The sequence below is a fragment of the Benincasa hispida genome, chromosome 4 (assembly GCF_027475165.1).
Source record: "Benincasa hispida cultivar pf3 chromosome 4, pf3_genome.v1.1, whole genome shotgun sequence".
Lineage (NCBI taxonomy): Eukaryota > Viridiplantae > Streptophyta > Magnoliopsida > Cucurbitales > Cucurbitaceae > Benincasa > Benincasa hispida.
In genome coordinates this window covers 54,699,013-54,718,647 of record NC_143481.1, presented here as the reverse complement: position 1 = coordinate 54,718,647, position 19,635 = coordinate 54,699,013, and the positions used below count along the sequence as shown (strand labels likewise).

At 33.1% G+C, this 19,635-nt stretch overlaps 2 protein-coding genes across 4 annotated transcripts; one reads left to right on the top strand and one right to left on the bottom strand.

The window, feature by feature from the left end:
- Positions 1-878: 878 nt before the first annotated feature.
- Positions 879-9,839, top strand: LOC120075902 (CMP-sialic acid transporter 3-like). Of its 2 annotated transcripts, none has more exons than XM_039029643.2 (17): positions 879-1,123; positions 1,222-1,325; positions 2,048-2,278; positions 3,187-3,303; positions 4,204-4,260; positions 4,912-4,989; positions 5,156-5,200; positions 5,567-5,626; positions 6,592-6,714; positions 6,822-6,899; positions 7,247-7,316; positions 7,793-7,900; positions 8,040-8,173; positions 8,262-8,335; positions 8,571-8,616; positions 8,739-8,806; positions 9,399-9,839. In XM_039029643.2, the coding sequence occupies exons 3-16, from the start codon at positions 2,111-2,113 to the stop codon at positions 8,787-8,789; spliced, it is 1,209 nt and encodes a 402-aa protein (XP_038885571.1). In that variant the 5' UTR covers positions 879-1,123; positions 1,222-1,325; positions 2,048-2,110; the 3' UTR covers positions 8,790-8,806; positions 9,399-9,839. The 2 variants fall into 2 exon arrangements, with proteins under 2 accessions (XP_038885571.1, XP_038885572.1); XM_039029644.2 differs by having other exon boundaries at positions 928-1,123; positions 1,235-1,325.
- Positions 9,840-11,473: 1,634 nt separating this feature from the next.
- LOC120075775 (protein CYTOSOLIC ABA RECEPTOR KINASE 7-like) lies at positions 11,474-18,663 on the bottom strand. 2 transcript variants are annotated; one of them, XM_090312721.1, is made up of 9 exons: positions 18,304-18,569; positions 17,943-17,971; positions 16,819-16,996; positions 14,174-14,427; positions 13,910-14,036; positions 13,543-13,816; positions 12,395-12,527; positions 12,079-12,165; positions 11,474-11,993 (listed from the first exon to the last, which is right to left on the bottom strand). In XM_090312721.1, exons 3-9 carry the CDS (start codon positions 16,910-16,912, stop codon positions 11,862-11,864), a joined length of 1,101 nt encoding a protein of 366 aa, XP_090168847.1. In that variant the 5' UTR covers positions 16,913-16,996; positions 17,943-17,971; positions 18,304-18,569; the 3' UTR covers positions 11,474-11,861. The 2 variants fall into 2 exon arrangements, with proteins under 2 accessions (XP_090168847.1, XP_038885367.1); XM_039029439.2 differs by lacking the exon at positions 17,943-17,971 and having other exon boundaries at positions 18,304-18,663.
- Between the last annotated feature and the right edge of the window lie 972 nt (positions 18,664-19,635).

The window sequence follows — 19,635 nt, the reverse complement described above, 5'->3', positions numbered from 1 at the left end:
CAAAATATATCTTAAAGTTTCCCTTCATATATATATATATATATAAATGTATAGTAGTTGATGCTATAATAACTTGAAGAAAAAACAATATGATATTTGTTTTGGAAACTACATAACTATCATAAGCTATAACTAATAGATCAATATCTCATTTTGGTTTATGAATTTTTTTACTATTTATTGCATTTTGGTCTTTAACTATCACAATGTCTATTTTAATCTCCAAATAATAATAATAATAATAATAATAATAATAATAATAATAACTATTTTGATGGTTAAACTTTTAAAATATCTATTATAGTTCGAGAGTTTTCGAAAAATAAATATTTCTATCTAATATTTATTTAATCTATACTCATCTCTATTGTATGTATGTATATATGTTGTGATTCACAAATTACAGGTGAGAATCGAATCATCAACATTTAAAATGATAATTGATGTTGAGAAAAATTCGGAAAAAAATGTGATTATAACTTGAAATGATAACGTTGAAAAAAATTGGAAAAAATTGGAATTATATCATTTAAAATTGAATCATCAACATTTAAAATGATAATAACTTGAAAATTTGGGGAAAAAATTTCAAACATTAGGGCCCATTTGGATTGATTTGAGAAAAAAATTATTATTAAAAAAATTCATTTTATTTAAACACTTTTAACAAAAATTATAGAAAATACTCTCAAAAAGCTATTTTGAGTGGTTACAAAATATTTCAATTTTTTATAAAATGATTTATTTTTCAAAATTAAACACTTGAAAAATTTGAAGTTGTGGGATTTCGATTGAAATTTTCAACTATGGCATTGAGATGGTAATTTATGGAAATGAAAAAAGAAATATTAAATTAAAGGTAAAAAGGAAAAAGAAAAGAAACGGCCGTCGATTGGTATGTCACCATCGCTGCATCACCTTCTTCCTAAAGAGAATGATCGAAGCCGCGTCGTGTAAATTAAAGGAACTTAAATTTTGGTTTAATAAAATTAAATAAACTAAGAAAGAGAGAGAGAGAGAGCTTTAACAATAATAAACGTTTCGCGCGATCTCTTTCTCTCAGTGAAATTTTGCATATTCCTCAATCCTCGCATGTGTTAGCAAAATTCAAATTCCATATAAGGTAAGATGAAGGAAGAGAGATCGATTTTCTTCTCAACAGATTTTAAATTCCACCACGATTCTGAATCTATCTTCATCTCAAAAACACTGTGTTTTTAGTTTTTTCTTGCAGTCTTTTCAGGCGTTGGATCTGCCCAGCCAGTTTTTGCCGTCCTCGAGCTGTTTCTTCCTTCAATGTTCGCCTTCCGAGGCCTCTAGATCAGGTGGGTTTTATTATTTCACTGGATTTTGTCACAATTTCTTTTTATACTTTAATGACTGCGCTCACTGGAGCTGAATTTCGGTTTTGATTCTGAGCTATTGAGATCCTAGCTTCTCTATTCTGTTTTGAGAATTGTGATCTTGTTGCGTCGGTTGATGGGGATCTCTGGAATTGGCCTTTTGTCTTGTTTGAAACTGTCAAGTAATGTGATCTTTTGATAAGATCTGTCTGAATTTTATTTTGTTCTTTTATGGATCTACCCCTTGGGTTTCTTTTTCTTCTTGGTTTTATCCCTTTTGATTGTTTGGGTTGGATTTTTTTGGTTTTTAACACCCATTGTCAAGGCGGGGGTGGGGATTAGACTCTCTGCTCTGATTGTTATGTTCTCAAGATGGGAGTGACTGAAAACGTATTTGTTATGGAACTTTGAATGTCTTGCGGGGTTCTTTTAGTCAGTTGTTAATTGCTATCCTCAGAGTTTATGAGGTTATGTTATTGAGAGAAACATGATGTTTATTTCACGTTGACTTGCAGCAATTGTGTTGTGCAGTGTTGTTCTTTTGATCTCAACATGCACCACCGCGGTGTCTCTATCTGATTTTAAAATAAGAAGCATAACTTTCATTAGCTGCAGTGTACATCTTTCTTAGGTGGTCTGTGCTGGTTACTAATTTTTCATTTGTTGGTGACATTGATTCTCTTGGATTTCATTTCATCACGCAGCGTTGGCCGTGCTTCTTTTTTTATCTAGTCAGTCTGAGCAAGCAATAGTTTTGCGGTAGGCTGATGAAGAACGGTATGATAGAATGCAGTGTATGTCACTCCAAGTTGGTTTCCCCCACTACAAAAGGTATATCAAGGGCATATGATCGACATAAGATCAGAGTATCGTCTAAGCAACGAGCCTTAAACACCCTCTTGGTTGTAGGTGATTGTATCTTGGTTGGTTTGCAGGTGAATGTCATCCCTGAACCTATTAGTTGACATGGTTTCTGATGATGCTTGTTTCTTTCTTAATTGAATTCTCAGTAAAATGTAATCATGCAAAAGATTGTCCTACCTTGATTATACTGCTTTTTGCATGTGTTTTTCTTTCTTTTCCTTTTGAAATGGTATTGAGCAATAAAATTTTGTTGTTCTGTCCATTCTGTAATGTACTGAACCTAACTCTACTGCTTACTCTTGTATATCAACTCTCCCTATCACCGATTGTATCCCACACTGCAATTCATACTAGTTACTGTTATTCCTTAAGCTCAGTTGGACCATCAAGAAACCTCAACAGCCTTCCTTCTCGATTGCCTTGTACATGCTTGTCGTTCTGTTGGTCCAATTTGTTGCCATTGTCCGCCATCCTCCCCTTCCTTCGTTATCGTTGCTACTCTCATCAACTTGCTCATATGATATATCTATTTTTCTATTAACGAATTCAACCTTCAGAATGCTAAGCAAATAGCAATTAACGTATGTAACTGCTATAGGACAACTGCCATTGCCACCTTTGCCTCTATAAATTAATGGTACTTATCTCACAGCGAATAAAATTTAGTGAATTTTAACATTTATGTAGCAATCAACTCAATTGTTTCTTGTCAAACTGTAGAAAGAAACAGATGGTTGTGCTTGTATATATATATATATATTCTGTTTTTTAAGCATGATATACTTTACTAGTTTACATGGAAGATTGCACAATTCTGAAATTTTTTTCATGTAAACATAAAAGCCGACAAGGTGCTTGTCCCCCACATGAATCTTCCTTTTCTTGTTTGATGGTATTTGGATTTGTTTTAAAAGGTCAAATTGTCAGGTGATCTAACCTGGTTTTTAAATGCCTAACACTGGTTCATTTTCATTGCCAGCCTATTTTGGTTTATATGTCCAAGGTGGATGGGAAATTCATGTTCAGTCCTATTAGTGTTAACTTTTTGACCGAGATTACGAAGGTTATCTTTGCTATTGTTATGCTGATAATCCAGGTACTTGGAAACTGATTTTTTTGCCTTTATGAATATATACAAATTAAACTCTTAAAAGTACCTTTGAGCCTGTAATGCCTAATTTGAATGGATATCTCAATCCTCATCATGTGAGTTTATAGGTTCCGGTAATTTCGTTTGGTTGTAATATAAGTTAATAATTTAATTCTTATTATATTGTGGGAGATATGAAAGACATTGTGACTTATGGACTTTTTTGTTTTTACATTTGTCAATGCTGAGTTAGTTTACACGATAATTGCTTAAGCTTATAACATTTAGTTGTCAAAAAGCTGGACAGAATTTAATAACTTAGGTAAGGTGGATGGCCAATATGAGGTTTGAACCTATCCTTCTAAAGTTGTTTTGTTGTTTTCACAAACCCCAATGCCCAAGCAAACCTATGGTGTTTTTAATAGGTGATTCATGCCACAAATCCTAATGAGTAGTTTTTTGAATCATATAAAATTTAGAAGTCTCTTATCCAAAAAGAATTATATAAAATTAGAAGTCGATTTCATTTTAAATCACATATGTTCTTTAGGTAAACAATTAGTTTAAGCGATAAATGTAATCCATCAAATACAGGAACTGCTGATATGACATCACTATACAAATGTTTTTGATGCACAAACTGCTTTTTCTTAATTTAGCATTCAAGTCAGATCATTTAATTGATTTTGATTTTAAAGACAAAGCATCATTATATATATGCTAATAAGAACTATACTTTCTAAATGAGTTGGTTTTCAGTGTGACTTTCGAATTTGTGGATTTGTAGAGCTTTTCATCTAATTTCACGTGAAAGCATTCAATTGAGTTTCTTGATTGAATTGCTTCCGAACAGACCCATGACCCTTGGATCTGGCATAGTTTTAACTCTTACTATGAATTTTTCAGGCTAGACATCAGAAAGTTGGGGAAAAGCCTCTTCTCTCAATATCAACATTTATGCAGGTTACTTCTCTCACATGACTGTTATCTAATCAATCATCAATAGTTGCTCTTGAATGTAATCTCTATGCTTTCCTTTTCAAAGCAAAACATTTTAGATTTACATGAATTGAGATGGAAAAACCATACCTTCATAGTAAGTGAAACACCTGACAAAAAAAAAGGTAACTCCAACCCAAAAGCCAAGGGTAACAATAATCAAACACTAAATAAAACTGCATCAATTGTTGAGGATTATAAGAAACAAAGAATAAATACAAAACCCTTTGGACACAGGCATCCATAGGGAGGTGTTGAACCTAGACAAAGTAAAAACCTCTCTCAAGAAAACTCCACACACCTATAGATCATTCTGTTTGTGTTGAGCCAAATGTTTCGAAAAATAGTAAAAAGGCGGGTTGTTGGAAGTCTTGTCTATTAGGACTTCTCTAAGCTGAGGGTTTGAACTTAATTATTGGTCAGAAGACTCTGAACTTAGTTTGCTTTTTGAAGCTTTTGGATTCTCCAGATCATTTAATATTTTACTTGTAGTGAAAGTGTTTTTAGTCTCTTCACTCTTGTAAGGGCAGACGCTTCTTGAGGGTAGTAATTGAATGCTAACTTCAGATTTCTTATTTAGGTATTATTCAAAAGTTGTCTTGTTTTCTTTTGCAGGCAGCACGTAACAATGTGCTTCTTGCTGTGCCAGCACTTCTCTATGCAATCAACAATTACCTAAAGTTTACCATGCAGGTATACTGTTCATATTTATTAAAGAGAGTATGTTTTTGTTTTATTATTTTTTTTATTTTATGTTTTAACTAGATACATCTTAGAGCTACTTTTCATTGTTAGAATTTATTGTTTGTGTTTGAACAATTTCAGATATGTATAACTAACCAGGTTACTCTCCATACAGCTATATTTCAACCCTGCAACTGTGAAGATGCTTAGCAATTTAAAGGTATAATGTGTATCAGTAAATTACTGTATTTGTTGTGGTAAAATAACTGGCTCATACGATTGGCGTCTCTCTCTTGATGCGCCAATGCTCACATCTTACTCGAGGGTTCTCATTTTCTTGGACAATAGTTTGGCTGTTTCGTAATGCATTACCTATATGGCTATGTCCAATAAGTAATATACCTTTATGGATTTGATTTTGTCCTGGTGCAAATGTTTTAGGCTTTTTCTAAGCTGACTTTCTTATTCAATTTCTCACTGAACAAATTTTATGTAATTTCACGAATAATATTTTGATTAATTAATTTCCCATTATACAACTTATATGATTTGCACGAATAATATTTTGATTATTCGGTCTGTTCAGGTTTTGGTGATTGCTGTCTTGCTAAAGATTATTATGAGACGGCGATTTTCTATTATTCAGGTTAGTATATTTCTTCTGCTATTTTGCCTGCTCAAGGTGTAATTTAACTGTTTAACTGTGAGCTATTACAATGGAGGGTGGAGAAAAAGTATTAAAAGCTTGGGAATTAGTTGTAATATAACATCCAATTATTTATGCAATAATGTTATGCACATATTTATAAAATCAAATATAGAAAGTTATTAGCTTCGGTTATTTATTACCTTATATTTGTTTGATATTTCTGCATTAGATGTTACTATTAACATTACTATTATTATTATTATTTGAGAAGAGAAACAAATTTCTTTGATGAACGAAATAAGAAGGGAAAACCACAAAATTTTAATTTTCTTTAAACAAAAGGTTCCAACTGTCATTTGACTATCCGAGGATAGGTTATACACTCCTTTGCTCTTCATTTCCTTAATGGATTGGTTTCTTCATGTATATTAGAAAAGAAAACACTCTGCCAGTGCCACTTGATCCTTCAAGTTATAAAATTCTTTTTGAGTGTTGGTATTGTTGAAATATGGGAAATGAGAGGTGGGCATCTCTTTTGCAACCAAACCAAATATGCACCAACCTGCCTTGTACTTGAAGTAGAAGCTTCCATCGATTAGATTGTGATTACCACCAGTAAATGGCTTTTCTTGTCAACAAGAAACAAAAATTGTCATTAATGATTGAAAAGTAAAAAAGAAAGTGTTAAAATATGTATTTCTCATCTGAGAATGTTCGATGTTATACTAGTTTCTCAAGCTTGTCTTGTCGCCCTCACCAATGAAGAGGGAAGAGTATGGAGAAACCTTTCACATAATTATCTTTTTGAATGTCTTAGATATTCTACTTGAACTACAGTTTCTAAAACAAAAAAGGTAGATCTCCTTGTCTTATCCCTGAAAGGCTTGAATATCAAACTAGCCTTACCATTGAAGAAAACAAAGAAGGTAATGAAACTGATATTTGTTTTTTATTTGCCCCAGTGGGAAGCACTTGCTCTGTTGCTTATTGGAATAAGCGTAAATCAGTTACGATCATTACCTGAAGGTACCCCCAATTTGGGTCTCACAGTTACCATGGGCGCATATGTCTACACTCTGATTTTTGTAAGTGGATCTTGTAAGGCTAGAATGCTAGCACCGGCTTACATACAAGCTAGTTCTTCTCCCTTCGATTTCTAAATGTTTTCAAGTAACTTGAATTTCTTTTACAGGTAACTGTTCCATCTCTAGCTTCAGTTTATAACGAATATGCTTTGAAGAGCCAGTATGATACGAGCATCTATCTCCAGGTAATGTTGCTATTGTGTTGCGTTAAATTGAATCTGGAGGAGAAGCTGAGATGTTTAAATAGATACATTTTTCTGTTTCATATGTTGTTTTGTAGAAAAGTAAGAATTGCTGTCCATCATATCTGTAGTCAAGATATTTTGTCATGAACCATTCTGTTTGTTTAGAATTTGGGATATTGGATGTGGGATATTGAGTGATGATTCCTTTATCTCATGGCTTCTCTTTTTTTTATGTTGAATTCATAGTATTCTATGCTTATATAAATATTTCGTCTCTTAATGTTCATTATATCTGCTTAATAACTGAGACCCTTCTTCTGAATGGTGGATTTTCTATTGAATTGCAGAACTTGTTTTTATATGGATATGGTGCGATATTCAACTTCATGGGAATATTAGGAACAGTTGTTATGAAAGGTAATATATAAATCTCTGACCACCTCCCCAAATAAATAAACAGGAGATTTTGTATGATTTCTTCCAAAAGATGCATCTTCGAGGTCTATTTTTTTTCTTTTCATTTTTCATTTTTTTTATCCTGAGAAGCTTATAATATTGATCATGCCTTGGTAGATGTAATTTGACGTTGAGTTCTACTTTTTTTTACATATGTTTTGATCTGTGTTCTTAACAACAAGCATGCCAATTAAAATATTGATTAGATATTATATATGGCAATTCAAATTCTCTTCAGAGTGGATATTTTTTTTATTGAATTAAATGTTTGGCCTGTTTGGAATGTTCTTTTATCAAATGCTGCCAGTGCCAGTTATGCTCAATTTCCAGCATTTTTAGGGATGTCTTTGGTTTTGGCTGCGTTCACTGTGATTGTATTAGCTCAACGGCATTTTAGAGCTCTGATTAGCTGCTTTCTGGCTTCTTGTAAATTTCAGGTCCTAGCAGCTTTGATATACTCCAAGGTCACTCAAAAGCCACAATGCTGCTAATAGCTAATAATGCAGCCCAAGGAATTCTATCCTCTTTCTTCTTCAAATATGCAGGTAAGCTAAAGCTTTTATAGGCTTCTCAGTATTTTTTTTTATTAGAGCATGCATTTTTCTTATTTAGAAAACTGCTTTAATATCACAAGTTGCTGGACACATTTTGTCCATGGATTAATATCACACTTGTTTCTTGCAGACACAATTCTGAAGAAGTACTCCTCAACAGTTGCTACTATCTTTACAGGCATAGCGTCTGCTGCATTGTTTGGTCATACTTTGACTATGAACTTTGTCTTGGGAATATCTATAGTGTTCATTTCTATGCACCAGGTACTTTGAGGAAGGGATAACACCGACAAGGCTAAATATGATGTCAAAATATAATTGTTGACTGTTAATTCTTGATATTGTGTTTCAGTTCTTCTCACCCCTCTCAAAAGTCAAAGACGAGCAGAATGGGATGACAGAAATGGTGGATGTGGATAGCCAGAGGTAGGAACTTATTCATAGCTTGAGACATCGATTTGATGTGGTTTCTTTTCATGGGGTTCATTTATATTATATTTAAAACAATTTCAGCCTAATGGTTGACCTTAATTCATTTGCTTTGAAAACTGTGAAACAAATATGATCTCTAAGGACTTGGAGAGACTGATTTGTTCATTGGTGGAAAAACTATTGGATTGTTTTTTCTGGATATTTAATTTTTTGGGATTTGCCTTTTCAGGTCTAAGGGATCCTTCATAAATATCGCAGCAGGAGCAAATGATGAGGTGTGTGGATTTGGCCTGTCTTCTGAGGCCTGTCTTCTGAGTTTGTTTTCAGGATTTTGTATGAAAAATTCTCCTTGACAAAATGCTGTATGATTTACTTTTTGTTTCCTTGCACTTTACAGGCTAGTCATCTTGTTGGTTCTGATGAGAGAAAGCCGCTTCTTCCAACCTAAAAGTTTTTTTGGACATGGTACTTTGATGCTTTATCTCTCATTCTTTTCATATAAACTCTTTATCATTACTATTAAACTCCTCGAGTTGGCAAAAAGGAGCCCCAAATTCACAAGATAGTTAAGTTTGCCCATTCCATGATCTATCTAATCTGATCATGATAGTCAAAATATTTGGCCGATCAAGGTTGCTATCTGGAAACTTGAAAGAAAGTTCTATTTCAATATCGAGAACCGATTCAATTTGGTAATGGTTGCCTAAACCAATCTAATCTGGAACAAACTTTGATTTCGCAATTCAAAGTTGTAATGTACAATCATAATGGGTCAACAAGAGCGTAGCTCAACTGGCATAGTGTCCATACTATCGACCTCGAGGTTTGAGGTTCGATTTCCCCACCCCACACTTTAATTACAATACCTTTAAAAAAAAATGTACAATCATAATGGGCTTATATCACAGGTGCTTGAAGATTTATTTCCCCTATTATAACCACCGAGAATGTAAAATGGCGTTCTGCGTTTTTATCGTCTGATTTGGCATTATGAATTCTGTTTATTTTTCCTCAGCTCTACTTTGACATCAAATCACATAATGAACTTCTGTCGCAGGATTTTGTAGGAAGTTTTGGCTGGATTGTTGGACCGTAGGAAGACGGGGCGATGGGTCTCAACCTTTATCAATAAAATTCTTTTGATGAGGTCCTCCAAAGTTGAAATAGAGCATTCCTCAGGCTGGTTTGGATATGAAATTTTTGTTGCTACAGATTAGATTAGATAATAACATGGGTATTGTCATATACCAAGGTCTATACAGCCCTACCTTTATTTCAAGTTGTGGTTTTAGTAAAAATGTATCATTATTCTTTACCCCAGATTGATTATGACTAATAATTTTTGTCTATTTCCTTCCAATATCTCAAATTTTTATGTATCCTTCCCCCATTGAAAAATGTAGTGCTACAATTCAGATCTTATGGCAAAAGTATACTCACTTTTCTCATACATATAATGGAAATGTTATATATACAGGATATATTCCTTTGTTTGAAAGTTGCCATCAAGGCTGCTTGATATGGGAGATAAAAATCTGTTACTGAGAAATTTTTTAATTCATGTTGACTTGATGGATTATCTTATCTTTTCAACAACAGGGAACAAGGTTTCTCTTTGTGATTTTTAATGGAAAGAGAAAAGTACTATCATTTATCATCCCAACCTCCCTGGCCAAACAAAGAGTGTTTGAATTGGAGAGAGAGAAGTCAAGAGAGAGATCATTTTTTAGTTTAAACTATCATATCATCATTTAAAATAATAAAAAGAAAAAAAATTACCTTTTTAATCCATAAGTTTTGAAGTATATGTACGTTTAGTTCCTAAGTTTTAGAAATGTATTTTTGTAGTCCCAAATTTATAAAAATAGGTTCAAAAGGTCCCTGATGTATTTTTTGTTTGATTTTTTAAAATTGATGTATGATATTTAAAATTGAAAAAAAATAGTTTTAAAGATGTGATTTTAAAAACTATCATAATATTGGTGTATTGATAATATATTATATTTATAATTTATTTACATTATTGGTATACTAGATATAAATAAGTAAACCAATCAACTATCAATTGATAGTGTATCAAAAGCTATAAAATTCCAACTTTTTAGATTTGCCAAATTACTTCGTTTTTGCCATTATTCTCGAGTTCTTCAGCTAGATGACCCAAATTTTGAGGAGAAAATGAGATTTATCTTTCTATTTTTAGGCTTTTTGACCTTTTATTGCGAGTGAAATTACGAAAACAAAACTTCACACACGAGGAATGGGAAGCTGTTCGTGTAGACCTACAAGAGTTGGTGCATAATTTCGTCAAAATCAGTCGCACTGGAGGAGAAGAGCACCGGAAGAAGAAAGAATAAATAAGGTTAATATTGAAAAATTATTTGATGATGAAGTAAGCAAAAGGTCAAAATTCTTTAAGTTTTAAGTGAGACAAAAATAATTTCAAGCTTTGAGAAATTTAAGATTTGGGCTTTAAAAAAAAAAACCACATATTGACAGAAAAATTTTCATATACAACAAAAAATGTCAAACTATTTACAGAAATAACTAAAAGAAAAACACTTAACACTTATAGACATTACATAGTATCAATGATAGACTTCTATCAACTTTTATCAATCTCTGTCAAAGAAAATTAATTTTTGCTATTTTGGTTTCCCTTATTTTTCTATTTTTGAAGATCTCCCCATCCATAATTATAACCCATCAATATCTAAATTAACCATTGATTATCATTAAAAGAAATAAATTGATTATTTTATTTTATTTTTTTTTAAGAATATGGGACCTGAGATCGAACCTCCTACCTCTAAGATGGTTGGTCATGTCAATTACTGCAATCGATCATTATATCATATCAATCATTCAAATAATTCTTTAAGCAATACTACCAATCATTGCCTTTTGAAATAATTCAAATCTATGAAAAAATCTTAAAAAAAAAAAAAAAACACATATGTACAAGTTTATATAAAAAAAATTGCATCTATTCCACTAAATTATCCATCACAATTTGTCACATTACAAATTCTTCTCACCACATTATTTTAAAAAATATTTAAACATTTTAAATTACATACTAAAATTTCCTTTCCATGTGTGTGCAATGCCAATCCCCATGGGGTCAGTTCATTTTGATAAGAGTAAAATCCAATAAAGCAAGTTTTTGTTTAGATCAGTCATCAGAGTTGAAGAACAAAATATAACAAGAGAATAAAAAGACCTAATAAGCCTCAGGTAAATCTGCACTCTGCAGTTTTGAGAAGGCAGAAGAAATTGTCAATGGGGGGAAAAACTCCATTATTATTCAGAAACAGATACTTCTCCACACATCCAGCTACCATCACTCGAAACCCCATACCGCAATTCTACCGCATCCAAACTCACCATTTACACAACGAAATAAAATCGAGATGCATAAAGTTATCCGACCAAATATCATCGATGCATATAAGAGAAACTATTTGAAGCATATGCAAGAAAATTCAAACTCAGTGGGATGAAACCATGTACATTGCCATCAAGACTCTGGTGCAGGTGGACCGGTAGGTGCAGGGGGCTTCAAAAGAGGTTGGAGGGCTTTCACAACAATGCTCATATTTGGTCGGAACTCGGCTTCATACTGCACGCACAATGCGGCCACAGCTGCTAGCTGCATTGCCAAACAAGAAAAGTCGATTTGTTAATCTGCTGAACGAACTCTGAGCTTATATACCGTTTGTTTTATAATGGAGTACCTTTGCAACTCCTTTAGGAGGGTATTCTCCCTTTAGTCTTGGATCTACACATTGTTTCACTTTGTCCTCGCTAAGCCTTGGAGTAGCCTAAAGAAATTAAATACGTCCAACTATATTTTCAATACAATAGCTTTCAATGTTTTTTCAGCGCAAGACGCACAAAAGCTTAACAGCCTTTATGGAGCTGATGCGGAGGAATTGCCTCGCAAAGGCGCCTTACTTGTGTTCTCTTTTGAAGAGTGCCTAGAAACGCTTTCCAAAACACATGTCGAGAAGATAAATGAGAAAAAATTAACAAAGAATATACAAAACTCACCCAGGTGACTAAACTTTGCTGTCCGCGGGGCATCGTGTGATCGACAGGTTTCCTACCGGTCAAAAGCTCAAGTAGAACTACACCAAAGCTGTATACATCACTCTTTTGCGTCAACTGTCCAGTCATTGCGTATCTGTAGAAAGACATAATCCATTATCATTTCCTTAGGTTTCTGGTTAGGTTAAGAATAAAGGGATATCAATGACAGAATGAGCACAAAAAGTTAAGGCCTTGTTTGATATTTAAGTTCTTGATAACGTTTTCGTTTTCAGTTTTCTTTAGAGTTAGTCAAATTCTAAAACATTAAAAAAAAAAAAAAAAGTTTTTGTAAAAACTAGGTTTTTAGTATTCAAAACTTAGCTTCATTTTTTAAAACATTGGTAAAAACTAGAGATCAAAATAAAGGAACTTGTGGAAGTAGTATTTATAAGCTTAATTTTAAAAAACCAAAAATAAAATGAAAAATGACAAAAACCAAATGATTATCAAAAGAGTTCTAATTTTTTAATTTCTCATTTTAAAATAAGAATTGTGATTAAAAAAATGCTATCAAATTTTAGCCAATTTTCTGAAACAAAAACTAGTTTTATAATTTGACTATTTAATTTAATTTTTTGCATTTTGGATAGGTAAAAGATCACTTTAACAACAGAGCCAAAAAGAAAATGAGACAAAAAAAGGGTGTACAAAACAAAAAGATTGTTGTTATCTTTTACCGGAAGAAAACAAATTATGCTGCCAGAAATGCTACCCAACAAAAGGAGCCTCCTAGAAACTAAAGTAGAACAAAAAGATCATTACTTAATGAGCTGTCCTTAAAAGACTAAAGGACCAAAAAAAAAATGTTTATCCCACAGGTAAGACTATTAGCAGTGGACAGTGGTGTCAATAATTTTGCTCCTTTCATCTCTGATATTAGCAGGAAGACAAAAATTCCCACCTTTTAGACATATTTAAGACTAAACTAACAGAAGTCCTCAGCAAAGGGCTCTGCTGTTGCTGTCATTCTGTAAATCAATAATTTAACTTCAAGACAATTTATCATGGGCTTGAACAAGATTCTCAAAAGCATAAAGTCTCCCAAGCTGCCTATCTAGAGGTCTTCATACAATCAACCAAGAACAAGAGGAGAGTTTTAGAAACATTACTCTGGAGCATGGTAACCAAAAGTTCCCAAAACTCGAGTTGAATGAAGACGGGCGGCCATATCAGGGGCTTGGTTGGAGAGGTTAAAATCAGCTACCTTGGCTTTAAAATCCTCGAAGAGTAGCACATTGCTGGACCTGATATCTCGGTGTATAATAGCAGGTTGGACTTTCTCATGCAAGTATTCCAGCCCTTTGGCTGAATCAACTGCAATTCTCACTCGCTGCATCCAGTCAAGCACTGGACCAGGTTGTGCTCCTTGTACTCCCTTCCTTCCTTCAATCATCGATAGAACTTGTATCAGTTGCCTGATCTTCAATCAGTTATAAGTAACATATTCATATAGAAAAAGTTAAAAAGATCGGATACCATGTAAAACATCATGCAAAGATCCCATGGTTGCATATTCATAAGCCAATACACGAAGATTTCCTTCAACACAATACCCAAGCAATTCGACAAGATTTTCATGTTTCAATCTTGATACTGTAGAAACCTGAGTCAAATTAGAACAAACAATACCCAAGCATTCAGGATATTAAAGACCATACATTTGGTCAAGATTCAAATGGGAATTAAATACGGATAAAGATGGAAGAATTATTAAAAGTATCTTTCTAAAATCTAACAAACCTGAGTCAAAAACTCAACGTTACTGTCAGGCTCAGATGAAACATCGAGCTTCTTTACAGCCACATTTTTCCCATTATTCAAGGTTGCATAGTAAACTCTACCATAAGAACCTTCTCCAATCAATGCTTTGGACCCAAAATTATCAGTCTTTTCTTTCAGTTCATCCAGGGAGAGTGCAGGCACTTCAATTGGTAGTGCTGCCTTCTGTGCATCAGCTTTAGCAGGAGCTGGCACTTTTGAGTCCTTTAGTTGACCTAAATGCAAGAAATATAGAACAGCTTCAGTGAAACAAATATATTCAGAAGAAGGATGAGAGGAGAAATGAACAAGGCATACACTATTTGTTCTAAAAAGTGTCCAATTGGATGAATGAGTAATAAAATTACAAAAGACATGCGTAAATGAGTAAATGCATTGGAGCCAATTGGGAACTACAAAAGATAAAGACATACATACATATAGGAACTAGGAAGTTGGGACAAAGAAGCATATTATAGACCTCTAAGGTGTGCTGAGTCATGGGCTTGGGTAACATCTCCAAGTCTAGTGCTAATGAGTAGCTAACGTGTATTGAGTGCAATAGATCTTGATTCATGCCTGAAGAGTGGCGTGCACATGAACAAACTAAATCTAAAAGACTTGCACCAATTTTCAGAGTAGGTAAGCAGAATAAATTTCTTTACTATGCACAAAATGAACCAAATAGAAATTATCGATCTATTCCTGTTCGGTTGGCCATTTGGGGGAAGACTCTTATATGTACATATATAACAAGAAACACAAAGAAACAGAAGAGTTTGGAGTTTGAAATTTCTGGGCAGTTTTTAGTTAAATCATTTTCCAAGAAATTGACTGCATCTTCATCCATAGATACAAAGTTGTTTAAAGCATTGTGGAAATCAAGTTATCCTAGAAGGGTAAATATTCAATATGGGTGATGATATTTGGCGCTGTTTATTGTTCTCAAAGATATTGCGATGGAAGCTTTTCTTCTATTTGTTTCGGGCTTTTTTGAGTTCAAGTCTTCTAGAATTTGGGTTTCTCTTGAGTTATGTGTTTAATTGGATTGTTTTATTTTTTCTCCAGAGTTTATCTTTATGATGTAATTTGGTCCTAGCCTTGTATTGGCATGCTTGAAGTTTTTTTCTTTGCTTCCTCTCATGTATTTTGAGCATTAGACTCTTTCATTATATCAATGAATAGTCTCGTTTCCGTCTTTTTTTTTTTTTTTAAATACTTTTGTATTTATAGCCTAGCTCAAATCCTTCATGGTTGGAAGGAGGTTCTTCACTAGTTTCCTTTGGGGGAGGGAGTTTTTCACCCCTCTGCCTCAGCCTGTATTCCTTTTGTGATTAGTTCAATAGCCTCTTATAATTGGGGGTAGACTTTTCCAGATCAATGTTTTTCTACTAAACCGAAATACTAAGACCTAAATAACCAGAGAAGTCCAATACCGTCAACCAGCATGGTACAGAATACTGTATAAATAAATGTTCAAGTATGTGCTGAAGAAAAATGATCCTTATGGCAATGTGTCTACCAAAGAGATTCATCAATTTGAAAATTTTAGCGTGTAAGAAAGTATTATATAAAAGATCCAAGTATATGCTAGGGACTGAAGAGCCTTGATCTTATTGAAATTCCGCTGTCAAATGGTAAATTTACTTGGTCCTCATCAGGGTTAACTCGATTCATTCTTTGCTAGTCAGAGTCTGCATTTCAAAGTCATGAGATCACCTTTTGGATGATTCTAGAGCTTCAAGACTTGACAGAATTTACAAAATGAAGGATTTTCTCTTTGAAAGCATCAAAATGAAGGTTTAAGGTTCTGGGCTGTTTCTTCCAAGCCAAACATGGTCCCAGAGAAGCTTCTTGAATTTAAAAAGATGACCACTGAGAAAGACATTGTGAAAGGCCTTCGTTCCACTATGTTTTTTTTCCTCCCTCTCTCTCTCGGTAAGAATCTAGTGTCATTTTTTTCCCCGAAGGAAACAACAATAATTTTATTGAATGAAACTAATTCATTGAACAAATAAAACTTCAAAAAGGGAGGGGGAGGACGAAAGGCAACCCTAATGAAGGGAGATTACAAAAATATTCTTCTAAATGACCAAAAGAGAACAAAGATCGAATTGTAATTACAAAAGCAGCAAATTACACAAATAACCACAAAAAAATTTGTATCCAACATTCCCTCAAGTTGATTTTTAAATCCACCACTATCATATTCACTTACTTTATAATTTATTTTTTATTAGACCCAATTCTCTGAACTGCACAATGTTATTCAGGTTGACTACACCACTTCCATCAAATCTATGTGTGTACGTCTTTGCTGAAGAATACCACTTAGATAATGTAATATAAAGTAGTCAATAAATTTGAAGATTTTCTAATACTATTTGAGTATTTGGTTATCAACCTATATGGTATTTTGTAAGATATTAGTCCATGAACTCTTGCCTGATTCCAGGAACCATTTTTGCATCCAACCCCAAACTTCCATATTTAATTTATTGATGGGCTTCTCTCTTTCTCAAAAAACATCTCTACTCATAGTTAAAGTGGATATAAATTAAATACAACCAAAGCTATACACAAAATTCCCCCTACTTTCACATTCATAAAGTTGCTAAGAAACTAACCATCTCCAAAATTACTGGGGCTTTTCAGGTGTTCATTTTCAGTTGATTGATTAGCCTCTTCAACTTGACAAAAACAACAAAGCCACTTGCGCATCGTCACTTTCTTCCTTCGATATTGATTATCCTTAGTACTTCTTTTATCTGGATATAATAAGTAACCAAGAGGAAGGGCATAAGCCTGCACAATGATACCACAGTTTCACTAAGAGTGTAACGACAGTGGCCTTAAGTAAATTATCATAGTTATAACAAAGAAACACTAGTGATTGCATAATAACAATAGTATTTTACCTTACTAGTGGAAAATCTTCGAGTTTTATGCATATTCAAAATAAACAAGTGAATTTAAAACTGTAAAATACATCCCAAAAGGAGTAGATAGAACAAGCATTATATTTAACTAGTATCATTGTTAGTATCACACACCTTCACCACAATACTAGGGGTCCAGCCATTAAGAGCTTGAACTTCTTGCATTAGACACAAATCTCAAAACCCAACCCAATGTTAACTACTTGACAGACACCTAAATTCATAAATACCCCTTATTTCACAAACACACTAATCTTTTAGAAAGGTTATATTCACAATAATAAACTCATCGAGCATGCTCCATCTAGCTTGCTCACAAGCAGTAGAAAACAGGTTGCATATCAACGTCTAATTGTTCTTTAAACAACATTTTTTTTTTCTTTTGAGTAGATAACAATAGAGATGTCTCTTCTTTAGTTTTGTTTCTTGTTCTCTAAACAACTTGATGTCATTAAAAAAACGCATATCACCTGGCATCCATCCCTATAAGAAAAGATAATACTTTTCATAGAGAATTGGGTGAACAAAACTATTTAGATGAAAATCAATTTATTATATCTATTTATCATCCTCAAGATATTCCAGAAACTGACACTACAACGTCAAATAGATTTAAATTAGAGAAAATTGACGAAAGGAAATTTTTACTACGATAATTTTTTCAAAGAAAAGGAATAAAGTGATTATAAGATTGAGGACTGCGAATGATCGTAAAAGAATAATACAAAAAACAAAAACTATTAACAAAATGGACTTTGGAAGAGAGAATAAAAAAGAAGCCATAATCGCCTCAAGAGATGGATGATTCTTACCCCTAACAACTGCCTGTGAGACTCAGAGTCTTCCATCCAAAAAGCAAGAGAAATTCAAAATCAAAATGAAATACGCAACACCCAAAAAACAAAGTGTAAATAAGAAGAAGAAAAAGAAAATCCCCAATTCAGGGTGAACCCAAACAAAAAATTACATCCATACGCATTTAGAAACAATCAAAGAAACTCAGCCAAGACAAAAAGAAAAAGGAAAAAAAAACGAATTCTTGAAAACCCAACTGAATATATAAGTAAGAAGGAGAAATTCGTACCAGAAATGAACAGATTGGAAAGCAAACAACCACGAAATGAAAAAGAAACAGAAATTGTTGAAGAACAAACGAGAAAGAACGGGAAGTACCTGAAATTGGTGTTGGGATCGGTGAATCAGAGGAAGAAACAAAAGAACAACGCAAATACAGATGAGAACTGATGGGGTTTTTTTGAATTTCTTTTTGGGGATTTTGAGTCTTTGGATTTCGATTCAAAGCGAAGCAAAAGAACAAAAGCAAAAAAAGGGGAATGACAGAGAGGCAAACGCCGACGCCAAGCTGACAACTCTCTTATCTCTCTCTCTCTCCTCCTTTTCTCTCTCAATCTTTGAGTCTGAATTTTTCAAACTTTTTCTTTTTCATAAATCAAGACATGGGAGAGAAATAGGAGGAAAGAAAGAGACAAAAGCTCCCACCTTTTTCTACTCATTCTTTTTTCTCTTTAATGTTTTTTTCTTTTTTGGGTTCTATTTTCTATTTAATGTTTAACTATGTGTGCATGTGGAGATTTAATTGACTTTTTGGTTGTTAATATAATCATTATGATTGTGAATTTGAGGAACACAACGGAAATACAGATATAGAGAAAATATAATATAATAATATTAAATATATAAAATAAAATAACTATAATTATAAAATTAAATACTATGAAAATTAGTGAAATTTTCAACAATGTATGTGTAATTTTAAGATCCACCAAATGCCACTATTTATCGGCAAAGTAACAAGTAAGATGTTAACTTATATGGACACCAAACATGAATAATTACAAGGCACATGAACAATATAAAGTGTGACACGTGACTTTTGGGACACTAAAAAATAGGCATCTATTTACTATTATAATATTCATAATACTCCCTCTTAGATACCTATATATATGTGTATATATGAAATATGTCTCGTTAAAACCTTACTAGGAAAAAACTCTAGTGAAAGAAAAAGATTATATATTTCATATAATACATACTCCTAAAAAAATAATATATTTACTCCCCACACATGAAAACATCACCTAAGATCTCTGAGTCGCTGCATTCCAATGTTGTGCACCAATTTTTAAAAGTTGCGGTTGGTAATGCCTTTGTAAATAAGTATGGCAGGTTATCATTCGAACAAATTTGTTGTACAGTGATGTTGCCATTTTCTTCAAGATCATAAGTGTAGAAAAACTTCGATGAAATATGCTTTGTTCTATCTCCTTTAATATATTCTCATTTGATTTGGACTATGCAAGTTGTGTTGTTTTCGTTTGATATTGTTGGAAGATTTTTATTAGAAGACAAGTCATACGTTTCACGACTGTGTTGAGTTATTGACCTTAGCCATACACATTCTTGACTACCTCGTGAATTACAAAAATTTCAGCATGATTTGAGGAAGTAGCCATTATAGTCTGTTTTACCAATTGCCATGAT